Source organism: Thunnus thynnus, chromosome 22 (assembly GCF_963924715.1).
Source record: "Thunnus thynnus chromosome 22, fThuThy2.1, whole genome shotgun sequence".
NCBI lineage: Eukaryota > Metazoa > Chordata > Actinopteri > Scombriformes > Scombridae > Thunnus > Thunnus thynnus.
The window spans coordinates 25,564,651-25,580,477 of NC_089538.1; the positions used below are offsets into that span (position 1 = coordinate 25,564,651).

At 37.1% G+C, this 15,827-nt stretch overlaps 1 protein-coding gene across 2 annotated transcripts in view; it reads left to right on the forward strand.

Moving 5' to 3' along the window:
* The window catches only part of LOC137175210 (sodium channel regulatory subunit beta-3-like), a 31,108-nt gene extending 16,676 nt beyond the window's left edge, over window positions 1–14,432 (forward strand). For both annotated transcript variants that reach the window (XR_010925582.1, XM_067580932.1), the window contains one exon: window positions 10,546–14,432. Coding sequence is in view for 1 of the 2 variants with exons in the window: in XM_067580932.1 (XP_067437033.1) it covers window positions 10,546–11,078 (533 nt within the window). In the remaining variant the exon portion in view is untranslated. The remainder of the gene's footprint in view (window positions 1–10,545) is intronic.
* The last annotated feature ends 1,395 nt before the right edge of the window (window positions 14,433–15,827 follow it).

Consider the following 15,827-nt stretch of genomic DNA (forward strand, 5'->3'; position numbering starts at 1 on the left):
CAGCGGTAAAACACGTATTTAAAATAAATACAAAATAAAACCATTTAAAGTTGTATGTCAAAATAAAAAACCAACCTCCCCAGAGCTTAAAATCTTGTTTTGCAACCTCATAAATAATCAACAGTCCCTCATATGTTTTCAGTTTTTGTTGACATTGTCAGAAAGGTGATAATTGACTATATCAGAATTCAGAGAGGACATAATCTGCATCTTCCAGCTCTACTGGAATATCTTTTATTTACAGTTAAAAACTCCTTACTTATCTGATTTAGTGATCTGATGTCAGTGTGATGGAAGCAGAGGTAACAGCTGCAAATGAAGCAGTCAGAGCAGGCTGAAGTCCTGGACTTTGACTTCCAGGGAGCATTTCTGCAAGTTTGAAACCTTTGACCATGTTTAACATCCAACATTATAACATAATGATATGATATGTCCCATTTAAATGCAGGTATAGTCCAGCCTGGTAACCAGAATAAAACATTGGTATTGTACGTCTCTGCAAACCACATATACTTTGAATATCTACGTTTCAACATGTGTATTAACATTTGCAGCTGTTTTTATTTTATTTTTTTAAATTTCATTTTAACCCAAACCATGATCTTTCCCTAACCCTAACCATGTGGTCTTTGTGCCTAAACCTAACCAGACCTTAACCACAACGTTGTCATACCATGAAACATCATTATTCAAAGGAGAATGATCAACACTGAAACAGACATTCAACGTATCTGTGGTTTGTAGAACGTACAACGCCAACAGTCATGTGACATTAGGAGCCAATCCCTGCTGTCTGTCTGGGTGTAGATAGAGCGACCAACTGTGTTCTACCTCGAAGGAACCGAAACTCTGCGGTCATGGATTTTTCAATAGCAACGTTATTTGTGTCTTTTCTTTTCTCTGACTTCTGCATCTGCAGGTGAGCTGTGTGTGTGTGTGTGTGTGTGTGTGTGTGTGTGTGTGTGTGTGTGTGTGTGTGTATGTAGAAAATGAAGAAATGAAACCCTGCCAGTGGTACTGGGAGTCGGTTCCGTTTTCCGGTTTTTGCGTTAAACATGTCGCTCGTGTGAATTTTAAAAGTCACATTTCTTTACAAAGAAACCTTTTGAATTTGGTTCTCTGGATTTTCGTTGGGAAGCAAAAAAGGAATAGATCACGTGATTTCGTTTTTTTTTTTTGGTTTAAAATGAAAAAATGAAAAAACCATGTGACTTCCGTTTTGGTTTCAAACGTAAAAACGAATTGGCTTTATGTCTGCAGACCTGTGCAATATTCAATCCATTTTTCGTTATTTGATTCTGACACCAAAAACATTTTTTTTGTTTTTTGTTTTTTGAATTACAAATGAATTACGAATTATCCGCTGATACCTGGACCAGCCCACTTCCCATTTCAACTGACAAAAGCAGGTGTTTTCAGCGTGACGTCAGGACATTTGCAGCTGTTTTTCTGGCGAGAAAACCGGGTGTTTTAGTGAGACATTGGGCGTTTTTATTTTATTTTTATTTTATTTGAACCCAAACCATGATCTTTCCTTAACCCTAACCAAGTGGTCTCTGTGCCTAAACCTAACCAGTCCTTAACCACAACGTTGTCACACCATAAAACATCATTATTCAACGGGTAGAAATGTTAATATGCTACATTTGTAGAAATGTTGATATGATATGTATTACATGTGTTGAAATGTATATATTCGTATTGTGATGACCCCTCCACTCCACTAGGTGCTCCTGCGTTCCGTTTGCTGGTTTCCTTTTTGTCTGCCGGGGCAGGGCGGAGGATCGTCATCGCCATCATGAGCCACACCTGGGCCCGGTGTGGTTGTGACTATAAAGCTTGGCCATTTACATATTAAAGGCTCTGAAAATATTGTGGCAGATGCCTTATCCAGAGCACCTTGCTCTTACGTTTTGCTTTACTGTACTGTGTAACTTCTTTGGCCCTCTATCTCTTTCTTTGTCACTCTTAAATGCTTCTTCAGGCGCCGGAGTTGCTGGGTTGCAGAGGGGAGTTATGAAGTGATTGGCTAGCGGGGGCAGACTCTTCAAGAATGGTCAGTACAGAACATGTGTGTGTGACGACCCCTCTGCTCCACTAGGTGCTCCTGCGTTCCCCTGACCAGTCCCCGCCGCTAAAAAACACCCCCACAGCATGAAGCTGCCACCACCAGGCTTCACTGTTGGGATGGTACTGGGTAGGTGATGAATGCTGCCTGGTTTCCTCCAGACATGACAGACATCCACTGTATGTAGTTTGCATGCTGTCTGCTTTGAGTAAACTGAATTTAGTCTCTTTTCCAGTATGAACACACTACAGACTCAAGGCCGTGGATTTTGGGACACAGTCAGAAAAATGTTACGAAGCTCCTAAATGAGTCGAGTGAAGACTCTTCACAGGAGACAATCTTTGACTGATGAACAGAAAGTTTTAAAGAGTCCATGTTAACACATCTGCAGTTAGAGAAACAACAGGAAACATCTCTGCTGTGTGTCTGAACTGCAAATAAACCACAAACAGAACATCAATAACTCAGAATACAGGAAGTTATTGTTATTCTGTTTGTTTCATGTTTTTGTTTTTCTCCTATATTTATCTTCTTTTTAAATTTTTTTAAATTTCATTATCTTCATGAATGGGTAAACTGTAAATTTAATTTTTCATTTAGTTTATCATTATTGTTAATGTTATGGTCATTTCTTTTCATATTTTAATTTATCATCAATAACACTCTGTATTGTGTTCTGTTGTAATCATTTTCTTGCAAGGATCCCAGGAAGACTAGCGGCCATTAAATTAGCAGCTAATGCCAATAAAGAAACAATAAGAGGCTGAAGTGCAGCACTACTCCATGTTCTAAATAGGACTAAAAACATCCATGTTTACTTCCAGGTGAGTTTTTATTTCTCCATGAACTCTAAACACAAGGTACATACAGTATAATGTTTGTTAGCAAGTTATGTAACATTACTGTCATGTCTTTCTTTTGTCACCTGGAAGAAAACATGAATGTTTTGAGTCCTATTTAGAACATGGAGTAGTGCTGCACTTCAGCCTCTAGTGGGCGAAATTAGTATTACAACAACAAACACTGAGAAAAAATCATCCTGACATAGTTTTTTTTTTCACTTGTTCTTAAGTCATAAACACAGGAGAGAAACAATTTAAATCAGACTTAGAAAATGGATCACCAGATTTTTTTTCTCTCAGGGCTTCCGTACATAACTTCTAAGATCGATGGTTATCTGTACTGTAATGTGTCCTCATTTCAACAGAGATAATACAACTATTATTTTATTAGCATTCAATCTGACCAAATTATTATTTAATTATTTTCTCAATTAACTGATTAATTGTTCTGTCTAAAATATTATAATATCCCACAGTGATGTATTCAGATTGCTTTTTAAGGTTCAACTAACAGTCAAAAAATGTATGACGAAGAAAAACAGAAAACAATTCACATCTGAGAATATTTTGGTTTATTGGACAATCGTTGCAGCTCTACATTCAGTTACAACTGTTCCTGTTAGAAACACAAAAGCAAACATCTAATGACATAAATAATGTATATACAGAAGTCTGCAGCCGGCAGACCAGCAGCAGGACGTCAGTGGTTGGACTGGTGTGAAAGTGTGGAGGTCCTCCTCAGTGAAAAGTAGACTACCTCTGACTCTAGGGGGCGCTCTGAGAAACACACACAGTTCAAACAAGATAAGAAACAGTGACAGGTATTTCATTGCTTTTTGGTCAATTAGACATTAAAGGAATAGTTCTACAATTATTTTCAGAGAGTGAAATGAGGAAACTGATTCCTCTCTCATGTCTTTAAGCTAAACATAAAGTTACAGCCAGCAGCCGGTTAGCTTAGCTTAGCATAAAGACTGGAAACAGGGGGAAACAGCTAGCCTGGCTCTGTCCAAAGGCAACAAAATCCACCTACCAGCACGTCTATAACTCACTGATTAACACGTTGGTTCTTTTGTTTTTGTTTAATAAGAGTAAAGTTAGTCCAGAATAGGTCAGAGGCATGAAGTCAGTTCTTTTCAAGCTTAAAACCAAAAGTTGTGCTCACTGACATCATCGCACTACAGCTGGAGACGCTGCAACAAAATACTGTTTGATGAAATACTGAGAGATACAGGAGTTACTGCAGAGCACAACTTATATACTACTCATCACTTATACGTTAAGAGATTCCCTCAAAATCCAAAGTCCTCGTTTTGCGTAAAATGTATTTAAAAGTTTATCTGAAGCTAATATGAAGCTTCAGACATCTGAGTTAGTCAAATCAAGTCACAGTCATTTTAGTATTGTTACTATCCCTCCACTGCAGCTAAACAGGGAAACACAAACAGGGAATTTTATTAGGGATGCACGATATTGGATTTTTTGTATCCGATATGCCGATATTTCCAACTCATTGTGGCCGATTGCCGATACAGATATAGGCACATATTTTTTTCCAGCTAGCTGAGGAGACTATTATGCATGCAAGCATAGATTGTACTAAGTATGATCAAGAAAGACAATATATGAGGGAAGAACTTAGAAAGACTGGAGTTCAGGAGCTCAGCATTAAAACTGTATTGAACCTGCCAAGTGGGTGGAGCAGTAGAGTTTTCTTTGAGTTTATTAGACAGACAGGATTAATGTGTAGGATTTAATCTCTGGTCCACACTCAGGAGCAGAAGGAGGCGGTAAGTTTTTTTTCCAAACAGAGTGGTACATCCCATCTGCAAGGGTGTTTCCTATCTGTGCAGCCGAACATAGCAGCTCCTCCATGGACTATTCTACCCTGACGGTCCCGGTGCTTCCTCCGCAGGCTCCATTCCACTTTGCTGCTCTGCTTCATGATCTGAGTGAGACTCAGATATTTCCATTTACTCTATATTCATATATATTATATAATGTACTGCTGACACAATTTTTCATTGCATCAAAAACACTAATGGATGTAACAGTTCGGAGGTTTGTTTGCAGCCTCTGAATAATTTGGTGAAATATTTCTTGTAAGTTTTATTTAACGTCCTGTTAAAGATGCATTTTAATATAAGACAAGAACAATCAAATCACATTTTTCTTTTTGTTTTCAGTAATGATTCTGCAAAGTGTCTCAGAAAACTGAACAAAGAATTTCTCTTTTCTCATCGTATCTGTCAGCAGTAACGTAAAGTATCTTAGTACATTTACTCAAGAACTGTACTTAAGTATAATTTTGAGGTACTTGTACTTTACTTGAGTATTTCCATGTGATGCTACTTTCTACTTCCACTCCACTACATTCCCTCTCAGACTCCATGTTAACAAATCTGCAGTTAGCGAAACAACAGGAAACATCTCTGCTGTGTGTCTGAACTGCAAATAAACCACAAACAGAACATCAATAACTCAGAATACAGGAAGTCATGTTTTTGTTTTTCTCCTATATTTATCTTCTTTTTAATTTTTTTTATTTCATTATCTTCATGTAAATTTAATTTTGTGTTAAGTCCTCAAAGTGAGCGTGAATTTTAGACTTTTTTCATGCTTTTTCATTTAGTTCATCATTATTGTTAATTTTATGGTAATTTCTTTTCATATTTTAACTTATCATCAATAACACTCTGTATTGTGTTCTGTTGTAATCATTTTCTTGCAAGGATCCCAGGAAGACTAGCAGCCATTAAATTAGCAGCTAATGCCAATAAAGAGACAATAAGAGGCTGAAGTGCAGCACTACTCCATGTTCTAAATAGGACTAAAAACATCCATGTTTACTTCCAGGTGACAAAAGAAAGACATGACAGTAATGTTACATAACTTGCTAACACACATTATACTGTATGTACTTTGTGTTTAATTCAATTCAATCTTCAATTTAATTTTATTTATACAGCGCCAAATCACAACAAAAGTCATCTCAGGGCACTTTTCACATAGAGCAGGTCTAGACCGAACTCTTTAGGGTTCATGGAGAAATTAAACTCACCTGGAAGTAAACATGGATGTTTTAGTCCTATTTAGAACATGGAGTAGTGGTTCACTTCAGCCTCTTATTGTTTCTTTATTGGGCGAAATTCACCTGTTCTTAAGTCATAAACACAAGATAGAATCAATTGAAATCAGACTTAGAAAATGGATCATCTGACTTTTTTCTCTCAGGGCAACCGTACATAACTTCTAAGATCGATGGTTATCTATACTGTAATGTGTCCTCATTTCAACAGAGATAATACAACTATTATTTTATTAGCATTCAATAATGCTTATTAATGATTATTTTATTATTTTCTCAATTAACCTACCAGCACCTCTATAACTCACTTCCAGCTCTACTGGAATATCTTTTATTTACAGTTAAAAACTCCTTACTTATCTGATTTAGTGATCTGATGTCAGTGTGATGGAAGCAGAGGTAACAGCTGCAAATGAAGCAGTCAGAGCAGGCTGAAGTCCTGGACTTTGACTTCCAGGGAGCATTTCTGCAAGTTGGGAACCTATCTACGTTTCAACATGTGTATTACATAGCATATTAACATTTCTAATGTGACGTAGCCTAGTTCACATGAGATCTATATGAGCTGACTTTCTTATTATTAGGAGGAGGAGGGGTTGGTGGATGGATAGGAAGTTTCTTGGCAGAAAGTTGAAAGTTGGAAATCAGCAGAGCGTAAAACCACCTCGAAACCAGCACCTGTTTCTTCTTCCTGTTTCAATCGACAAAAGCAGGTGTTTTTAGTGAGACGTTGGGACCTTTGCAGCCGTTTTTATTTTTTTATTTTATTTGAACCCAAACCATGATCTTTCCCTAACCCTAACCAAGTGGTCTTTGTGCCTAAACCTAACCAGACCTTAACCACAACGTTGTCATACCATGAAACATCATTATTCAAAGGAGAATGATCGACACTGAAACAGACATTCAACGTATCCGTGGTTCGTAGAACGTACAACGCCAACAGTCATGTGACATTAAGAGCCAATCCCTGCTGTCTGTCTGGGTGTAGATAGAGCGACCAACTGTGTCCTACCTCGAAGGAACCGAAACTCTGCGGTCATGGATTTCTCAATAGCAACGTCATTTGTGTCTTTTCTCATCTTTTCTCTGACTTCTGCATTGGAAGGTGAGCTGTGTGTGTGTGGAGAGTGAGGTAATGAAACCCTGCTAGTGGTACTCGGCGTCGGTTCCGTTTTACGGTTTTTGCCGCTCGTGTGAATTTTAAAAGTCACATTTCTTTACAAACAAAAATTATCAAGTGACCTGATATTTAATGTTTGATGGACTGAACTGTTCAAAACTGTATTTATGTAGTATTTAGGGTTTGTACTGCAACCCAATGTCTTCAATTCCACTTCAGATGAGCAATAAAAGAAAATGGAGATCTCACTTGTGTAACAGGCAAAACTGAAAGTGTTCCAGCAGGAGAAGCCCTTCACTCAGGGACATATACTGGCTGCTGAGCAGCTTAAACCCCACAACACAACGGCCAGCCTCGTTCTTTACAAGTTCAAAGTTAATAGTGAGTTTGTTTGACACAGCTGAGCTGTTTTCTCCAAAATACTGAGTGTATTCTGCTCAGAATTTCTTATAAACAGAGAAAACAACTTTTTTAACTCTCCTGTTATGTTCAGCTGTAATAACAGTAATAATGTACCTGAGTCAAAATGACCTGATGCATATTTAACCATCTGAAAATAGTTAAAAACATAATTTTCTCCACAAACATTAACTTTAGCTCTATTAATATCAATGTAATCAATATTTACTGTAATCAAGTTACAGTAAATGGTCACAGATCATGGTTTACTTATGATAAGTCACTTGTTTTTCATTAAAAAATAATTTTCAAACTTTTTTTGAAAACTTTTTTTTCCCCAGTATTTATTTATTTTAGGGTTCTCAAATGCAGATACAGAATTCATGTGCATCCATCCTTCTGTTCAGATCTGAATTTAATCTGAATGTCACTGAGAGTATTTGAGCAACTAGTTTTAATTCATTTGAATTTGAGAACTCTAAAATAAATACTGGAAATAAAGTTTTTGAAATTGAACAACTTGAAAGTGAATATTCAGAATTTCACAAATTGAAATTAATAAAGACGATTTTTAAAGTCAAACATTCCAGTGCAATAAATTCAGTGATATTTAACAACATTAAAGTATTCAGTAGTGATAAAACTTCAAAATGTGATATTCAATTGCTGATCTAATGTGACAGATCCTGTGAAATGATGTTTAGGAATAATTTAAAAGCCTGTGGTGCTGTCTATGGCTGAGACAGATTCAAAGCAGAAGACACTGACACTGAAGTTACAAACTTTTAGTTGTTAAAGCCCAAAATCATTCTTCTAACTTTAATATATGAGCATAATTAACTTCAGTGTCACAGATAGTGTAGGATATTTGAGGATGAGGTTTCTCTCACAGTTGTTGACTTTGAGTCTGTAATTACATTACATTTCATTTAGCAGACGCTTTTATCCAAAGCGACGTACATATGAGACTGATACAACACAAGCAGGGATCTAGTCAGGTGACAATAACACAAGTAAGTGCCATAAAGCTTAAGTTTGGTCCCGATAGGACGTAGATGCCAAGAGGCAGTGCAACAAGGCAATGATTAGAGTGCATAGAAATATGTTTTTTTTTGTTTTTTTGTTTGTTTTTTGTTGGGTTTTTTTTTTTTTTTTTTCACCCTACAGTCCATCAAGTGCAGAGATGTTTGCGAAAGAGCTGGGTCTTTAGTCTTTTCTTAAAGATTGAGAGGGACTCTGCAGATCGAACAGAGTTTGGTAACTCGTTCCACCACCGGGGAACTACAGAGGAGAAGAGTCTAGCTAGTGACTTAGGGTCCTGTTGTGGTACCAGGTGCCTGTAGTTGCTGTTTTGTAAGCAAGTGTCAGGGTTTTGAATTTGATGCAGACAGCAACTGGGAGCCAGTGGAGGGATATCATCAGCGGGGTGACATGTGCTGTTTTGGGCTGATTGAAGACCAGACGCACTGCTGCATTCTGGATCATCTGCAGAGGTTTAAGTGTACATGCAGGGAGGCCTGCCAGTAAGGAGTTGCAGTAGTCGATGCGTGATATAACGAGAGCCTGAACCAGGAGTTGTGCTGCATGCTCAGACAGGTAGGGTCTGATCTTCCTGATGTTGTACAGGGTGAATCGACATGATCGAGTGACTGAGGCCACGTGAACCTTAAAGGTTACTTGGTCATCAATCATGACACCCAAATTTCGGGCAGACTTTGTGGGCATGAGTTGGGTTGATTTGAGCTGGATGCTGATCCTTGCGGAGACTGAGTGGTCTTCCAGTGGGAATGACAGGAAGAGCTGGGTGTCATCAGCATAGCAGTGGTGTGCCCCCCAATTTCAGTCGACCAAGATTTTCTTTGGTTGACTACAGCCCTAGAACCTGCATCTTATCAGTCCGCTTTCTGTCTTCCTCTGAAGCCTGAAAAAGAGTTCACCGGAAGGTGTATGTACACACATCTTCTTCTTTTGTTTCTTTTGTGGTAGGTAGGTAGGTACTAGTACAATCAATGCTGTCTGTGTGTGTGGTTTGGAGGGATTATGCAATCACATTGTGTCTCATATTTGGCCTAATTTTGTATTTTTACCCTTTGTAGCCTCCATTCTCACTGGCGGGTCAAATTGACCCGAACAGTATGTGTGTAATATAAACATATGAGGGGATCATTGCAAACAGGTTAAATCAGTCATTTTCCATTTACATGTCCATTTCACAAATTAAGCCCAGCTGAAAATGTTTAATGCTCCAAAAATGATTAAAAATATTTTTCCTGTATTTTTAACTTTGAAATGGGTCGATTTAACCCGAAATATAACAGGAGGGTTAAAGTCCAACTGAAATCACATTTAGTTTGTACATTGTGCAGACAGAAATAACATCAGCATAGGGCTGTGCAATGAATCAAAGAGTAATTTTAGTCATATTGATTGAAATAATGTCACTCTAAAAGATCCGGCTAATAACATAAATGTTATTCAGATCTATTTATATTAGGCCGACTTATTTGACATTTACAGGATATATTATACTCTGTCATATCTTACTTTAAATTTCCTGTTTAAGCAAACTAATACCTGAAGTGTTCTTAACTCCTGAATATGGTAAATAAATATGACTAAGTCATAATTCAGGTTTTCAGTTTATTTGTCAGGACGAATTACTAATAAGAGTCTCCACTGTGAGGACAGACATTAATGAGGTAATGGTGACAGTTAATTGTGATATTGATTTTAGGTGATATCACCCAGCATTATGTCAACATGTTTCTAAAATGTATTTATTAATAGTTTTTTTTATTATTAATTGTAAGAACAAAGGTTTTTTGGGAAAATGTCAGAAATGCTCCTTCTTGTCTCGTGTCTGTGTTTGATTGACAGCAGGTGGAGGGGCGTTTAGATTAGAGGATGCTGTAAAATGAGTAAAACTTTAAAAAAAAAACCTACAGTTTAATCTGCTCACAATAAGATTATTTCTTAATGAGCTGTATCACTGATTTTTACTTCCTGCTTTTCTGTTTTTGTTTAGATCAGCGAGAGATAACAGCAAAGTCTGGAGATACTGTCACTCTTCCGTGTCGGAGTCCAAGAGGTGAAGCCGTCACATTGTTAGAGTGGAGCAGACCTGAACTGAAGAAAGATGGTTATGTCTTCCTCTACCGTGATGAGAGCTCACAGGAAGACTACCAGCATCCAACTGTTCGTGGTCGAGTACAGCTGAAAGATCCAAAGATGAAGGACGGAAACGTTTCTGTGATTTTGAAGAACGTCAACATCAACGACACTGGAACATATGAGTGTCGAATTATAATCAGCAACACAGGAGGCATAGACGGAGACTTAGTTGAGGCCAAGAACATCATCCACCTGAACGTCACCAGGACTGAAGAGAAGCCTGGACCTAGTGGGATGGTAGTTGGTCTGTCAGTTACTGGTGTGGTTCTTCCTCTTCTTCTTCTTGGTATATTTAGTTTTATATACAACAGAAAATGTAAAGAAGCTATGAGGAGGAATTCATACCAGCCTCCTCCTGAAACAGGAAGTGTCCCTCTGCAGGAGTAAAATGTCTCTGATCTCTTCTCTCCTGAATCTTTGTGTCCTGCTGCCGTCACACAGAGATGAAAACATCTTGTTTTAAAGGATCAGTGCACTCAGGCGACAAATAAGTTTTAAAACTACCTGCATGGCCCAATACTACAAGAGATACATGAGAAATATGAAATACGAAAATACAGAAAAAGCTTTAAAAATATATTATTATTACTATAAGTATCAGGGAGCTTATTTAATTTCTTAATGGCCTTAAATGAAAAGAGCTTCTTTTAGGGATTCTACACTCTTCTCCAGTAGTGACCTTGATGCTCTGAGTTGTACAAAGCTTTTCAGTGGTGGAGATGCAGTGTTGTGAGTTATTTTAAACACCAGATATCTGAATACAAAACTAAATGATCAAAGTTGAACATGTTATAAAGTCTGGTTGCTGACGCCTCTGCAGCCGGTGTCTGTACCGACCAAAGATCATCTCTGAGGATAAAGCAGCCTCACTCTGTAGAGTCAGGAGTGTCTTTTTGTAGTTCAACAGCTGATCGGCTCACGTCTGTTTCTGGAGTTAAAATCTTGCAGGTGATTCATGTCAGATCAATACGACAGCTGCAGATCTCTAGAGTGACTAAAATTACTGATTAATGAAGCTTTATATGTAGATTTAAAGGCAGATGGCAAGATATGTGCATTACTTTAATCTATAACACTAGATCTGGAGAATAGCATGGATTCAGTTTTATTATTATTATTATTATTATTATTATTATTATTATTATTATATTTAATATATATTTTTATATAATACTAATCTAAGATGAATGGGCAGGATTTCAAACACTAACTGTTGGAGCCATAGTCGCAAAGCTAGCAAGTTAGCAACAGCTTCCCACAAGCTCTAAATTATACAGCTTATGAAGAATGTTATTGTTGTTATTTATTTATTTATGCTCACTGCAGCCAATCAGCTTTCTTCTCTGCTGCTTCTGTGCTCAGTTGACCCTGGATGCTGATGACTCTCTAACCGACCTAATTTTAGTCATATTGATTGAAATAACTTCACTTTACAAGAAGTCATAACAGAAGTCATAAAAATGTTATTCATATCTATTGATATTAGGGCGAATTATTTGACATTCACAGGTTATGTTATACTATGTCATATCTTACTTTGAATTTCCTGTTTTAGCAAACAAATACCTGAAGTCTTCTTATCGCCTGAATATGGTCAATAAATATGACGTAATTCAGGTTTTCAGTTTATTTCTCAGGACAAATGACACAAGCTCCACTATGAGGACAGAGAATCTTGTGCACAGGTGTATTTAATCAGATATTGTTAATGATGTAATGGTGACAATCAACTGTGCTATTGCAGTGGTGGTCAGGGTCAGCAGTGATGATTGGTCGTCTATCATCACGTCAGTCAGAATCAATGTTTAAAATGTGTGCAGCAGAAATAACTGACTGACTGAACCTGAAAATCTTCAGCTCAGCAAATCAAACTGTTTGCTAAATATTATCCAATCCGATATTATTCTTTAATAGCAACAGGCCGAGTCCAAACTGTAATTTAGAAACCTAAAAGCAGTGAAATAATTGAAATGTCTTGAAGAAATTATATCTCAGGAGGACACATGATCATATCCAAAGGTAATTTTAGAAATCTCATTGGCCACCCCAGATCTGATTGGTTGTTGGTCAAGTTCATTGACATAAGAAAGTTGGACAAATGTTGGTCAATCAATGATGACAGCTGATCAGCTGATACAGGCCCGATTCCTTCTACTATAGTAATGGTTGGACTGAGGCTGTGAATTTGAATGTATCTGTGGAGCTGGGATATGTGTATGTGCTGGAAGCATTAGCATTTTGTGCTAGTGATTAGCATTAGCGATTAGCATATGTAATTTACAGTCTAACATGTGTTAATAGATAGCATTAAAGGCCATTTTGACACAACAAAGCCCATGAAATGTTTAGTTTATGTTCATCTACCACAGTGGTTTGTTCACTTTTGTTTAATAGCATTTTACTGTGTCATGTAAATAATGTTATTTGTGTTCAGAGTGTGTAAGAGTGAGATTATTGCTGTGAGTCTGTAGAGATGCAGACTGGAAAGTGAGTTTTATTGTTTTCCAGCCAATGTTAGACTGTCTACAGTAGTTTATACTGTAAACACTGTTATAACATGATGTTTTCAATGTGTATGATCTATTGTTTCTGTATTGTGTAGGAAATGTTCAGGTGCAGATGTAGGTATTTGTAGTGTTGTTTATGGGATGTTTGAAGTAAGTGAAGTTCATTGAGAACTCTAAAGCAGGGCTGTAAGCTAAAGTTATTAAAGTTCACAGTTCAGAGATAATAGAGCTGATGCAAGCTGAGTTAACACTACAATGATATGAATAACATGCTGACAACTATTTTAAATGTGTTTTGCACAGTTTTGCACAACACATTTATTCACAGTTAACCCCTGTGAATAAATGTGTTGCATCAGTTTGTACCCAGAGCTTCATTCTGAACTTGTAACATATAATATATTTACTGCACCACAAGGAAACTGCTCATATAAATGTGTAGACTATCCTGAAATGGAAATGGAAAACCTAATGTACATGGAGTAGAAGACTGAATAGACTGGTAGCTGCATGTTAGAGCTGTTGTAGGTTGTAACATCATCTTTAGATGTTGTGGATGGTCAGTATGGAACCTGTAGTTTAATGCTGTGTCATGAAATGTAAAAACAACAACCTGGTCTGAGTACAAACATTACAATTGATGCTTACATGAGTTTATAAACTCAGATGTGATTTCTCTGTGCATAGATTGAAGCAATGTGATGATTTGAACATCTGTATTTACACATTTTGATCAGCTGTCATTCATTAAGGTTCACTATGTGATGGTCACCCCGGTCAAAATGTTCAATTCTGTTTTACAAGCTTCAGAATTAGAAAACATAACTCTATCAGAAGCAGTGATTGTGATTAATAATGACGTCCATTTAATTTCAAAATAAAATAAAAGTAAAATAACACTTTTCACATTAAATTGATGATTATTTGTCTTGTATCAGATGTTTGAGCTTCTCACTCTGTCAGATTCTTGTATTTGTTTCTCAGGTTTATTTCTTTTCTCCTGTATGTGTATTTGTTGACATTTAATTTTTCATTATTAAATATCTATACTTTTTAACATGTCTCCTGTTTTGATAAAGACTTTGTTCATAATGTAGATGAGCTGGATTCATGTTATATATTCATTTATGTTTATAACCAGACTTCCTGTTTAGTTGTTTACCTGAAGCTGAGCTGTTGAACCTGTTGATACTCGTCAGCTGTGCAGGTTTAATAAAACACACAGTGCAGAGTTCATCTAGCGCCACCATCTGGTAATGTGTTCTTATCTGATCAATTACCTGCAAAACTTTGTGTTTAGTATTAAGTTTCATAATATGCAAAAGTCTCCATCATCAAAATGAAACAACTCTGCTGAAAGGACACTTTTTATCTTTCTGTGTGTGTTACGGTTCAGAGGACTCAGCAGCACATGAGTGCAGCACATGAGATAAGAAAAGATAAAACTTTGTTGATCCCTCCGACTCACAGTTCAGAGGAGGTGAAATGTCATAAGGGGGAGGAGGAAGTCCTGGGGGAGTGATTTGTCACAACAAGTCACATGACTCTGACACCTGACACTTTTGTTGCTGCGTTCATGTGCTCCTCGGATGATGAAGTGTTGGAAGTCATTCTTTCACTTCGGTGTGTTTATGAGCTTTTAAGTCGTAATGTGGAAACAACATGGACGTTACAAAGAAGATGTGTTGAATTTTGACCCAGACTTGTTGCTGCACCAGTACATTCCCTAAAACCACTAAACCAAACCACTAAAGCTGACTTGTTATCAGCATTAATGCCAATACATAACTTTACGTGGACACAGTCACAACCTAAAACCATATTACAAGTTACACGTGAGCAAAAAATTGATGTGAAATATGTGAATTAGTAAAAGTTTCAACCAAACAAAACGAATCGAATATGGTCCTTTGGGTTAAATATTGAAAAAGTCGACGGGTCGACAGTGTGGATTTTTTAATATTTAACCAACATCTTTCCTGAACCTTGAAGTGCTTTGAATGTCTAAACAACAATAACAACTAATACTTTAACTGATAAAGAAACTCCTCAGTTCAGATTAGATGTAAATGAAAGCAAAAGCAGAGCAGACATCTGTCATCTTGTAAAGAAATTCCAGGGATGTTTCAGATGTGACTGCAGCATGTTTCTCTTTCTGTTTGGATCATATCATTGTTTGTCTTTCTGTTCAGGAAAGAATAAAAAAATAAAATGAAGGGTTCCCAGGTGAAGCTGTGTTTGTAAATGTCTCTCTGTGTTCAGCTCTCTGTACTTTAGTAACTTCTAACTTAATCTCTGTGGTTTGTCATCTAATTTCGCTCCTCTGCTCTGTCTGGACTGTCAGAAATCTCCCTTATTTTACTGTTTGAACTTTTTTAAGTTACCGCTGATGGAAACCAAACATTTGCTGCTGCTTCACATTACAAAAAGCTTGATGTTGTTATCAGAAATGCAGTGTGTTTGTCTTCAAGTTAGCGGAGCTTCATGAGCAGATCTGCTCTTTTATAAATCAGGTTAAACAGATATGTGGGGCTCTTTGGTCAGTGGATCAGTTTTAATACTGCAGGGACAAATAGAACAAGCAGAAACAGCCACAGTGAGATGTTACATGAGGAGCTGCAGACTGTGC